The 12,591-nt window shown below is 49.9% G+C and overlaps 1 protein-coding gene across 3 annotated transcripts in view; it reads left to right on the forward strand.

Annotated features, from left to right (window-relative positions):
• Positions 1-12,591, forward strand: part of PRKCB (protein kinase C beta) — a 129,615-nt gene that overhangs the window by 47,017 nt on the left and 70,007 nt on the right. For 2 of the 3 annotated variants that reach the window (XM_040591831.1, XM_040591830.1), the window contains exon 3: positions 4,582-4,664. In XM_040591831.1, the coding sequence (XP_040447765.1) occupies positions 4,582-4,664 (83 nt within the window). Of the gene's footprint in view, positions 1-4,109; positions 4,194-4,581; positions 4,665-12,591 lie in introns of those variants that run through there. The other variant, XM_040591832.1, reaches the window with a different exon arrangement.

Consider the following 12,591-nt stretch of genomic DNA (forward strand, 5'->3'; position numbering starts at 1 on the left):
TTTGTCTTGAGGATTTTTCAGCAGTGGTTTAGCCCGAGAAGCCATTTGAGTATGTATTTAAATATATATGTTTTTAAGCAACAACATTAACATTTTCTGGTTTTTCATCATTCAAAATAAGGCTAGTTCTTAGGGGCTGAAAATGCCCTGCTGCTATTGGGGTTTCTTTGCTCTATAAACAAGCCTTCTAGGAGCCCTTTCTTCCTGAAACTGCGTTGGGATCTCAGGGAATGGGGGCGTGTGACCTTGCCGTGACGCTTTAGTGCGAATCTCCCCTGATCTGAGGAACTCTGCTGGGACTGCTGTTGAAAATGTGTGTTCCAGCGAGTCTGGTAAGCCTGTGGAGAGAGGCTGAGCTCCAGGACTCTGCCCCTTGTCTTTTGTAGGGTTTCATGTCCTTCGCTTCCCCCAAGACACACGACTCCCCAGGTACCTACAGTGGAGATTGCTCTAAAAAAGAATTTGGGGCCAGCAATCATTCTTGCATTATGTAATAACAAATGGTAAAGGTTAATGTTTATTTTTCTTGTACATAAATGACTCGGGACGTTTTGCAGCTCACCACTGGGATTTGATAACTTTATTATCCATATAATAAGATTTACAAATTGACTGTCTAATTAGCAACCTGGAAAAGCTGCTGCTTGTGCTATAGTTTCTAAACTGACAAAGATACAGGCTTAAAATGCTTAAGTGTGATGAAGCCAGGAGTGTCACAGCAGTGCTCGTCCCAGCAGACTGGCTGTGCCCAGATGCGTAGCTGCCTCGTTGCCTGTTGTGGTACCGTGCTCGTGGGGAGCCGGAGCCTGGCTCCTGCTCGGCAGGATGGAGAGCGAGCAATCTATTCCCAGCGTAATGTGCTGGATTAGTCACGGGAGGGAAGATCTACTAAATCTTCTCACATCTGTTGGGTAGGATGCACAGTTAGGAGTTAAGGCAGGATTACTGGTATAAGCTCCTGTACCCATTTAATTCTATTGGCTTGTCTTGTTGTGTGGATTGAGTATTCAGCTAAGCGTGCATGAAATGCTTGAATGGGTCTTTCCAATGCTTGCAGAGCTTCCTTCAAAGTGTTGGATGCAAAGCCCGCACCACTGCAATCAGCAGAGAGCCTCTCATTTGCTTTGGATGTCTAGGGAAGTGTTATGCTTCACCATCTCCCAATGGATTGTCTTTACAGTCGATGTTAACATTGATTGTTGGAGGACCTGCTATTCTTGCTAAGTATTCAGTCACCACAAAGGTGACTTACAGTGATTTGGCTGTCATTTGCTTAATTGAGCTGTAATATGAAAGTTTGGAACACGTGGCAATTATTTTTCCACTTGCAGAGAAAATACTGAATTTCCAGTGTATTCCTTACCTCCTGCCCTCTGAGGACAGATGTATTACTGTATGTATTCAACACGGTCTTTAATAATTCAGCTCTTCAATGAAATCTTAAAAGAATATGGGGGAGAGGCTGCAATGGAAGTTTGGGGTGGTTTTGAGCTTCTTGGACATTGGCCTTCTAGTCTCTCTTGCCACTAGAAATGGGCATTTCACCTTTTCTGCAAGTGAGAATGTAGGATGAATGTGTTCTATTGTAGTTTCTTTGGAGGGGTGAGAGCAAGCAGCTCACCCAGGGCTGGTTTCGCTTGCTCCAGTCATCCTCTCCCAGTCCTGTGTTCTCCTTTCCCTTGCTTCTTCAACTTCCTTCCTTGTTTCTCCTTCTCACCTAACTTCTGCCTGACACATTAAATGTGTCATAGGCAGAGTACAGAAAGCCACTGCAGGTTCCTGTGTGCAGCAGAACTTAAGAGTTTGTTTTTTAAAAATTTTTAATCAAATACACATGAAACCCACAGTGCTGCTGATGTGCTGCATCTGCTGGCCGTGCGGTGCAGACCGCAGGGAGCGATGCATCCCTGTTAATGTGCTGGCAGAGCAGGGCACGGTCCTGTCCGCCTGGCGCAGAGGGGATCGGGGTGTTGCTTTTGAAACCAAAGTACTGCAGCTCTTGGTGAGGGCAAAAATAGCAAGGCCAGGTTTCTGAATTTCTATAAAGTCAAACCGACAGCTTGCCCTTGCCCTGTTCGGGGGAGGTGCATGTGGGAAGTAAAGCAGTGAGCACGCACAGAAATAGCTACGGTGGTGAAGCCACCATTACAAGGGATAGAAATGAACCTTTTTTTCAATCCTTACCCTACCTCGAGTGCTCTGTGTGCTGGTAGCCGCCCTTGGGACGGCTGCTTTCCTCTGCCTGCTCCTGAATTGCAGGAAATCTGTCGTTGCGCCCAGCGCTGCATAGGTGGGGTGAGCCCAGCCGGACGGGGGCTGCGGGCAGGGCTGGCGTCCTGTGGGTGCTGGCAGCGATGCCTTGTGTTCAGAAGGGGTTTCCCTTGGGAGAGACTGGCAATAGTTTCGTTCTCCAAAGCCCTGCGGAGCAGAGCCTGGCCTGTGTGTGTAGGCATCCCTGGATGTGTCCAGCCAGCAGGATGCTGGGTGCCAGGTGAGGGCGGGAGGGCAGCTGCTGCCAGCACCTGGTTCACACCACATAAAGCAGAACTAGGCAGTCTCCGGTGACCTGGTGTCGCTTGTGGGTGAACTGTCACTGGTGGGAAGACCAGCACAGCCAACTCCTGCTTTTTTTTTTTTTCCCCTAGCTTGTTATCCCAAAGGCAGGAAGGTTATTTTCCCCAAGCAGGAACAGATATTGCTGTCCCCAAAGTGCAAAAGCTTCTCGGGACCTGGGGAAGCACCAAAGGACCTGCTTTTCTTTGTTACCTACTCTTCAGAGTCAGGTTTGTGTCCAACAGCCTGTTTACATATGGCATGGAGGAATGCTGGATGTTCAGCCCAGTAGCAGTCTTGTTTCTTCTGTTGAACTGAAATTATTCAGGCTCTGCTGGGAACCTCTCACCGCAGCCCTGGGTGCTGGCATCAGAGTGTAACCTCCTGACAGCGCCCGTGCTCCAGCATGTCGCGGAGCTTTATTGAGTTTATACACACATTTCAGGACAAATCTTTACTAATAGAGTTCTGATTTCTTCCTTCCTGCTTCCCAGATGCTTCTGTCTCTGTATACAAATGACAGAGGTGGTGAACAGTGTTTTTAAAAAATGTTTGTTTGTTAGACTCAGAAAAGCAAGGGAGAGGTCCTATAACGAGAGAGTTTTTGGCAGCTCTAAAACCTTCTGTGTTTCTTTGTTTCACAAAGAAAAATATGGAAAGGAAAATTAAAGCTGGATGTAGCAGGGCACAATAAGGAGATTGTGAGTTTAATGGCAAATGTCACTTGCCTTTTCCTTGCTCCTTAGGAAAAGTCCAATATTGATGCAACTGAAACCTGCTTTGTTTTTGCACTGCTCCATCAGTTGTATGCACTCAGTTTCTCTGAACTCCAGTAGGCTGCATCTCATCTTCCAGTTTGTCTTTTATTTAGTGTAACTATGGCTCTTGGGGCAAGGATGTGGCAATGAGAACCCTGAACGGAGCTGAGCCTGGTGCCCAGGTTCCCCCCGGACAAAGGCAGCCTTTGTGCAGCTTTGCTTTGTTCACAAAACCGGTGCTTGTTGCCTTTGCTCCGTTCCTGCCTGGGTTCCCTTCGTGTGCGGTGGTGCCTCTCGGAGCAGAGATCGCATCCCTGGGGACGAGGCGCAGTGCGGCTGCGGTGTGGAGCGCGGCTGGAGCTGGGGGGGCTGGCACCCAGCAGGAGGGGACGTGGGGTGTGAGGTGGTGCCTCTGTTCCCAAAGCCTGGGGCACCCCAGCTTCTCACAGCAGTAACGTCACCTCCAGCTGCAGGATGAGGTAGGCTGAGACCGTCAGAGAAGGACCTGTGCTGTCAGTTGACGTTATCTGCAGTGCCAAGTGGCCTTTTTTAAGGTTTATCGCTGAAAGTAGGGTGCTTATTTGGTATTTAGGGGAAAAGATTAGCCTTTAAGTACAGCGCTTTGACTGCACGGACTGCTGGCAGCTTCTGATTAGCGTGTGGTTTAAGGGATGCGGATCTAGCTCTGGGTACTTAACTTGGAAGTCTGGGTGGTGGCATGTTGGGATTAATTTTCCTGCGCTGTTCCCAGAAAGGGTGACTTTGTCATCAACATGCGTGCATGAGGAAGATGTACGTGTCTTCTGGTCTGGCAAACGGAGGCTGTGGAGTTGCTGAAGAAAAGCAGAGCTGTGGGAGGAAAATTGCCCACCTGTTCCATCGGTACAATCTTCCATTTTTGGACACGTGCACTTTTCAGTTCAGATACCCGCAAATGCCAGATTCTCCCTCTTTTTATAGATGGCAGTGACCTCAAAGCGTGTGCAACGAGTGACAATGAGCTCAAAGCGAACATAAGGGTTCCCAGCCCTCCTTTGACGTTTGCTCAGCGTTTTGCTTCTGCTTAGTTTTACTGAAACGGCTGGTCCAGCTGACAGTATTCAATAAGTAAACCTGTGGCAGATTTTTAAACCTTAAAGAAATGCTTGAGTCCTGGATGACTGTTCTCATAGATTAGACATAATAGCTTTTTATGTTTTCTTAAACTCTGGATTCATGTGGTGCCCATCCCTTCACGTACCCTGACACTGTCGCTGTTTTCTCTTTGCAGTTTGCTGCTTTGTTGTGCACAAGCGGTGCCATGAGTTCGTTACCTTCTCCTGCCCTGGCGCTGATAAAGGCCCTGCCTCCGATGTAAGTACCTGGTCCAGTGCCCTGCCTGAAGGTACAGCATGGTGTTCCCTGGATCTTATTGTTTCCCAGCAATTTGGAGGAGATGTTCCTCCAGGTTTCTTGGCTGATGACACTTCTGTGTTGTTATTTCATGGACATCTCTAATTGTTTTTCATGGATCTGGGAGCTCTCATAGTTTTGAGACACCTAAACCACTTCCAGATCACCCAGTAACTTGTTCTCCCTGCTGTGCTGGCAGCATACAGGCATACAGTGGCGTGTGTTTGGGGCTGAACCTGCAGCCTTGCCCTGGCTCCCTCTTGTTCCTTGAGTCACAGCCTCAGATTCCCTATCTGTAAAATGATGTTTCCAGGTTCTGCTGCCTGAACTGAGGTTTTAGGCTTGGGGTTCACTAAAATGCATGAAGCACTAAGTGCTAAAAAACTGCTTTAAGATTTTGGCCAGTGTGCCCTCAGCTGAAGACGACACTCTCTTTGGCAGGGATGGGTTCAAGGTCTTGATCAGTTCCTTTTGTCACAAGTGAAATACCTGAAAGAATTAGCTGTTGTTTAACAGATGCCCACTGTGTTGCTAAACCAGAGTCAGCCCCGAGGGAAGTGCCAGTCCTTGTTCCTCCTCAGCTCATCACTTTTTCCGAAGGCATCAATGCCCTGCATCGTTATTTCCATGTCAGTCCTGCATTGCCCCGTGGTGGTTCGGTGTTACCTGGTGTCGGGGCTCTCCGCCAGTCGCCTGCAGCATCCCTGCTCCTCACCCTGGGGGCTTTCTCATAAGAGCAGACACAGATATTTTTTTTCAAGCCTGTTCGATATCATCTTGCAGGTTTAATTAAACAGATACGTATGTTTGGTCTTCTCAAGGAGAAAAAATAAACCAGCAAACCTGCAGGCATGTTTTATGCTTGCTCGTGGTTTGCATCATCAGTGTTGCTGTGTTTGCTTAAACTCCTTTGGAAAACACAGGACGGACTGGACAGCATCATCAAGGACAACAGAATTACTCAGAAATACCGGTCTAGGTGTGGCTTATGGAAAACAATATTGTCATTCTTTAAAAAAACAAGAAAACCACCCAAACGCCTGCTAACTAATTCCCCATCCTTATTTTCACAAGGACTTAATTTCCTGGTGAATCCCTGGGTTTTCGGGGGCGAGTGAGAGCTGGAGCAGCAGAGCGGAGCTGGCTTGGGCTCCCCAGCACGGTTCTGCCAGCACCTTTTAGGTCTGTCTGGCAGTTTTTGTGTTTTACCGTGGAAACTGGCTAATTTGGGGAACTGCTAGGAGGAAAGAGATCGAATTGGGGAAACGACAGTGCACCACAACTCTCACCCTTAAAAATAGAACCAGTGGGAGCAGGCGGCGTAACAGGCAGCTGAAGGTGGAGGCTTAACACGCGTTGTCAGTCGCCCGGCCCGCGGCGGGGCTGTGTGCCATGCTTGTCATACTGGGAGCTCTGGGGAGGGGCGGGAGGCACGGGGGGGTGTCAGCCCCTTTTGGGCACGGTGTTGGGCTGTGGGGGACGTAGAGGGGAAGGGCGGCTGGGCATGGGTCACAGTGGTCTGGGATCCTTTGCCACAAGTGTGTTTCTGTTCCGGCCAAAGGGCAGACTTGCTGGCTTCCCCTTTTGCCTGGTTTCTCCTGTACTGTACTGGGCTTGGAGAATTTCTGGTTTGGATTGGAGAGATCTGGCTGGGCTTTGGTCTCAAAAAAACTGCTGGGCAACCCCACGGCAGAGCTGCTGGGTACCCCAGCCAGGGGGATGGGGTGGGATGGTACCTGACTGACACACCCACCCACCCCCCACCCACCCCCATTCCCAGAGCTACCCTTGAACCGGGTCACTGCTCTGGCTCTAGCAAAGCAGTGACTCTATCCCAGTGCCCAGCTTGTGGCTGATCAATGCACCTGCCTGTGCAAAACCCCGTTTTGACCCTGACCTCCTGATGCTGGATTTCTTGGGGCACATGTTCTTGCAGCTTCACAGCGTGTTGCCTCCAGCATGCTGAAGCCTACCTGACAGCCCTCCTCCACCTGCAGAGAGGATGCTTGGCAGAGTGTTGGTTTTAATGAGCTGGTGATGAAGCTTTTGGCTGGTTCCAGCTGTCTGAGCTGCCCTGGTAGGTGTCTTCCAGCTCAGTGCCGCAGCTGCCTGGGTCCTGCTCCTGTGTGCTGCCTTGTGGCTGCTGGGCATGCTGCGGGAGCAGCCCCCAGAACGGGGGATTTAAGACAGGGGTTTGTGTGTGGTTTGATAAGCTCAGTTTTATTTCCACTTCACACCGGACAATTAGTCAAGGTGTTACCTGGATTTTTAAATCTCCCCTCCCTGGGCATCATGTTCCTCATCGAAGTCTTTCTTCTCCATAGAGGTTACTGCTAATTGTGGTGTACCGGTGGCTGTCAAACCTTAAAATCAGTTAGTGCCGGGGGAAAGGGGATGCTGTAGAGATGCCAGCCCAAAAGAGACTAATGCATCCACAAGTACTCTGGTCCTGCACCTGTACTCAGGCTGCGGGGGCCCTGTGTGAACACCCTGACCCCCAAGTAGTTGGTGGGGATTGTTCCTGGGCCTGGGTTATGGTTGTCTGTGGCAGCCAGGTATCTGCAGCTCTGTCCTGCACCGCCTTCGTGGGAGCAGCCATGGCACTGATGGCCCTTTCTGCAGCTGTACAGCAGCCCCGGGGGAAGGTGGCAGGCTGGCACTGGTGTGGGGCTGCAAGACATGAGCCCTTGAAGCCCTTGCAGTGCCTGGAGCAAGCAGGGTCTTCCAGTGGAGGTGTGGGCAGGAGCTGCTGCCGGCTTGCTGCGCTGCCTACAGGGAGCGAGGCATGGGTGGTCGAGGGCAGGACTCCATCACTCTGCTGGCAGGATGGGGTTTGGCTGCGATGAAAGCATCCCTCTTTCTCCATCTCTGAACGCTTTGGGCGTTGCCAAAGGGGCACAGTCAGGATCCGTGCAGGGGAGCAGTGGTGAGGTCTGCGTGCGAGCGTGTGTGTGCACACGGAGTGTGTCCCAGCACACACGTCTGGAGCAGGTTGCTCAGGAGGGTAGAGCTGTGTGAGAGGGAAGCTAGGGCTTCCCGCTGATTGCCTTTGTGCCCCTGGGGTTTTTGTCTTTTTTTTTTTTTTTTTTTGGGGGGGGGTGGCGGGGCGCAATTTCACTCACTGCCTCTGCAGCGGGCGCTTGCTGAAGCAGGGTGAAGAGAACTGGCAAAGGCGTGGAGCAGCGAGGTAAGGGTGGCAGGAGAGCACTCCCCTGAGAGTTGAGTTCAGCCATCCAGGCAAGCTGTAATGAGCTTGCACACATGTCTGTGTCCCTCTGCACAGTGCCAGCACTCAGGGTGGCAGAGCCCCTGTCACCCACACTGCCCACCCTGTGCCCGCTGGGCAGCGAGGCATCTGTTGGGCTCGCTCCACTGTGCAGCCAGCAGTGCTGGAGGTTTTATGACCTTTGCTGCTAAGTAATGTCATGCTGTGAGATTCCTTCTGGCCGTGTGGATTTAGCTCTGACATGCTTTCTCTCCTGTTCTGTCATTTAAAAAGCATAAAGAAAATGGCACGGAGACCCACTCACAAGTCTAGCACCCTGCAGACTTTGCTCAGTCTATGAGGTATATGTCATATATCCAAAAATATACATGTATAGATAGGTGTTTTGATATTTGTGTGTACAGAGGTGAAATCTGACAGTGCTGCCTTAGGTGCGAACTGGCTGGAGGAGGAGCTCGCTGTGGGTGCCCCTGGGGCAGCAGAGCTGGGAACCTTCCCTGCTGTGGTGCAGAAACAGCAGAAAGGTGCCGGCAAAGGTGGCTGCGGGGATGGAAATGCTGAAACCACTTAACCTTGCTCAAGGAAAATGAGGTTTGGCAGGGGGAGAGCAGGGAAGGCTGTGATGAAGGTGCCACCTCCAGAGCTTTGCTCAGGCGCTGGGCAGCCTGCCCACCCAGGCACCGCTTTCTCATCCTTGCTCATCATCCGGACGGCAGCTCGCAGCCAGCAGGAAAGGCAGCAGGTCCTGGGGAGATGCTTCGCCTGTTTCTGTGTGAAGTTTTGGCCGAAGGTGGCTGTAATGCTTTTCTTTTTCTCCCCACCAGTCCTGTCAGTGCTGGGGCAAGCAAGGAGCCAGTGAGGAGCCCTTGGGCAGCCTGATCCCACTTCCTTGGCCCCGGGTCTCTCCCACGCCGGTCTCCTCCTGCCCCATGGCTGTCTGGCTGTAGGTTACTGCGGGCAGCCTCTGCCTGAGAAGGGCGAGGTCTAAATTAAATCTAAGTTGTCACATTTTAAGAGGTGCTGCTTGATCAAGGGCCTTTCCACATCCCCTCATATCAAGTTCTCTGTTGCTTGCTATTACTGCTGGGTGACGATTGCCACTGGCTCATCGGGCAGGCAGGTAGAAGCTGCCCGGTTGGTGTGAGTTAATTTTTAAATACACTATTTCTGAAAATGACGAGAGCAATGCAGATGCCTGGGACTTAAAGCACGGAGCAAAAATAGCCCTTTTGTACCTGGGTTTCTTTTGCTATTTAGCAAAGCCCTCGGGTTTGTGCTCCTGCATGACTGTCAGCCAGGGTGTAATTGGGGGATGCATGCAGGGCAAACTTCGTTCCTTTTGCACTGTCAGTCAGGCTTCTTAGAGCAGTATAATCCTTAAGGAGCTTTGAATTGGGAGATGGAAAACTGCTTCAGCAAACAGCAATGCCCTGCCTACTTTGGGAATGAGCTGAGGACAGGGGCTTCATTTTGAAGTGATACAAAGCTTGCGTTTTCCTCTGCTCTGTTGTTGCTAATAACCACAGCATGAATCCAGAATGACCTATAATTAAGTCAACCTAGCATCTACGCTGTAATGACAATAGCTCTGCGTTTTTTTCATTTGGTGCAGTAATCTGGTGACTGTCTTTCCTTTAACAAATATCAATATCCAATGAAATCTTGCAGAAATGATGAGTTTAATGTATTGCATTGGTTTTAAGACTTACAGTGTGTTCATCCTTACAGCAAGCCACGTGATTTTGCTGAGCTGGAAGAGAAGGGATTCATTCAGTGAGATGGCATCCAGTGAGATGGCATCCCCGGGCTTGGCATCTGCAGGGGCAGTGCAGAGCAGCGGCTGGGGCTGCAAAGGAGAGATGCTGCAGTTCCACCCAGCTCCCAGCCGGGGCTGGAGCTGTTAATTCCAGCTGGCTGCTGCTTTTCATCCTCAGAGATGCTCTAATCTAGTACGCTAGCTGTGAAACCCAGGGAAAAATATTATTAAAAGAAAAAAAAGAATTCCAACTTTGTTCCTTGATCTCTGCATCTTGTAGTACTAATAGTTCTGTGAGAATCAAGGAGAAAACCACTATATCCTGTAAAATGCTTACGGTATATATGGATGCTTAATTTTAAACACCTGAGTAATAGTAGTTACTTAAATAAAACTATTCTGTCTGAAGTTAAGTATGTTCTTAAGTGCTTATGGGATGGTGGTTTGTGCACATATCAAGCAGATAATCCTGGGGGAGGCTGACATTTTCAGAATATAAAATAGCTGGAGAGCAGTGAAATGTGAGTCATAGAGCGGTTTGAGTTGGAAGGGACCTGCAAGACCACCTAGTTCCAACCCTGCCATGGGCAGGAACACCCCCCACCAGCCCAGGGTGCCCCCAGACCTGTCCAGCCTGGCCCTGAGCACTGCCAGGGATAGGGCAGCCTGTGCCAGCGCCTCGCCGCCCTCACAGGGATTTCTTCCTTATATCTAATCAGATCTACCCTCTTTGTCAAAGTCTCTTTCTGTTACTGTCAACTAGTCCTGCTTGAGAGCACTTTCTGTTTGATATGATTGTTTGAACCTCCTTGAGGAAGCAAGACTGTGTGTTTGACCTTGGATAGCCTATCGAATAGGGATCTTCTGTCTAGGAGAGGAGGACTAATTGTATGGTGATGATAGGGACTCTAAGAAAAAAAAACAAAAAAAACAACGAAAACAACCACCAAACCATTAATTCTCTTCTTGCAACAGAAAATGAAGCTGTAGCTATAAATGCTGGTACTGAAGACACAGAGACTGCTTTCATGCTAGATTGCCTTTTAGGTTTTTGATGACTGAAGATGTGATAGTGGGTCAGTGTTTTGGGCAGTGGCATTGCTGAGGACAGTGTCTCTCTCACAGCACTGGCTAGCTGAGGGCAGAGGCATTTTTGTGTTTTACTTTTGTGACTTGGTCCAAATGTGTGCTGTGCTGGTGCTGAGGGCTGCATGCTCACCTGCCCCACATCGTTGGCCTGGGCTCCCACGACTGCCAGGGCATGCATTCCTCCAAAAGCTCTGAGCTTCACTGTAGCTTTCACATTAATGTGCCAGCAGGTTGGGTGCTCTCTCCAGCATCCCCGAAGTGAGGTCTGGTGAGCTGTTCTGGAGAGGATGGCCAGCCCAGCCCCACCGGTTCCAGTGTTAAACTCTGCCATTTTTCATTACAAGCTCTGATGCTTCTGTGCTCTCTTGTTCACTGGAGGCAGAGCTGGTGTGACCGTTCAAGCTGAAGCTTTCTCAAATATGGCAAGGTCTTCAGGAGCTGAAGTCAGGCATGTGTAATGTAATGCAGTCGGCAAACCTAATTATAGTCAGAGCTATTAGTAGAATGCATGATTATTTAAATTGTAGACAAAATAATCATTAAAATGACCTTCTTTGCATTATCCTGTTAAAGGTCATCTAATCAGGATGCATTAATGAATATCGGAGTTGCTCTAGGAAGGTAACAGGCCAATGTAGCGTCATTTCAAGTTTGTATTTAATTTTCCCACCGTTTGCAGCTTTAGGGCAGGATTTCACTGCTGCACCTTTGGTCTTTCTGCGCTCTGTTTGCTGGAGGCAAAACCATTTCATCTTTGTCTTGGGCTCCTCCTTTCTCAAAAAGCTCCAGACGTTTGTGTTTGTACTGAAGCAAGTATTGCTGCCACTCTCTTAGAAATAGAGAAGTTTCATCGGGTGCTGGTCACAGGTGTCAGAAAACTCTTTGCTGTGTCAGTACATGGTCGTTACCCCTTTATGCACAGCATCACCAGATCCCAGCTGATGCTTGTAGCAGGATGCAAAGAAGTTTGCTCCATTTTCCCAAATTTAGTTTCTTCTCTAGAGTGTTTGGTCAAACATGGGCTGGCAATGATTAGCAAGGAGATGTCAGCAGCAGAACAAATGAAGGTGCCACGTGTGTTACCTGAAAATTAGCAGCTCCTTCAAGTTTCTCCTTTCTGGGGTTATCTCCAGTGGGAAGGGATACCTGCTGCTGGGTAGTTCCTTTATGTAGGATAGCATCGTGGGTTTGAGGGTGGAGGTGGGATGCGCAGCCTTCCCTTCTTCCAGATGTGCCCATCCTGAAGATGCCAAGCACCCTCTTGCCCAGGTCCTGTCTCCTTACATCCCTGGTACCTCTGGGATGCCCCAGGTCTGGTGCATAAGCAGATCTTCACAGCCTTGCTGCAACTTGCTGCTTTCTTTTGTCTTGCTAATTAACTTCTCTAGCTCTCATGGTGTGCCATCTGCCCCTTGTGCGAGGGCACATGCTTGCTGCTCCTGCCGGCACTGTCAGCACAGGCAGCTGGTGACAGTTCCCGTGGGATGAAGATGTATCTGCCTTGCTCCCTCCCAGCACCTTCTGGTGCTTCCCTGGCTCTGCCGGAGCCCAGCTCCTTCTCCTGCCAGCCTGCACATGTCTTCAGCCCTGTAATTGAAAAGCTCTTCTCTCATTTTCCTGGCATGTCTGTTGTGCCTCTGGTTAAAGGAGGGGATTTGGAGAGGGTGGTTGGGTCAGTGGCCTGCCCCTGGCTCCGGAGACCTGGTGCATGGGTCCGAGCTAGGTTCTGCAAAGTGCAGCTGTTGGGAGGGCAGTGAGGTGGGTGGTGCAGCCTCTGCCCACCCAGGTGACACTGGTGAGGGGGTCTAGAAAGATGG

Source organism: Falco naumanni, chromosome 4 (assembly GCF_017639655.2).
Source record: "Falco naumanni isolate bFalNau1 chromosome 4, bFalNau1.pat, whole genome shotgun sequence".
Classification (NCBI taxonomy): Eukaryota; Metazoa; Chordata; class Aves; order Falconiformes; family Falconidae; genus Falco; species Falco naumanni.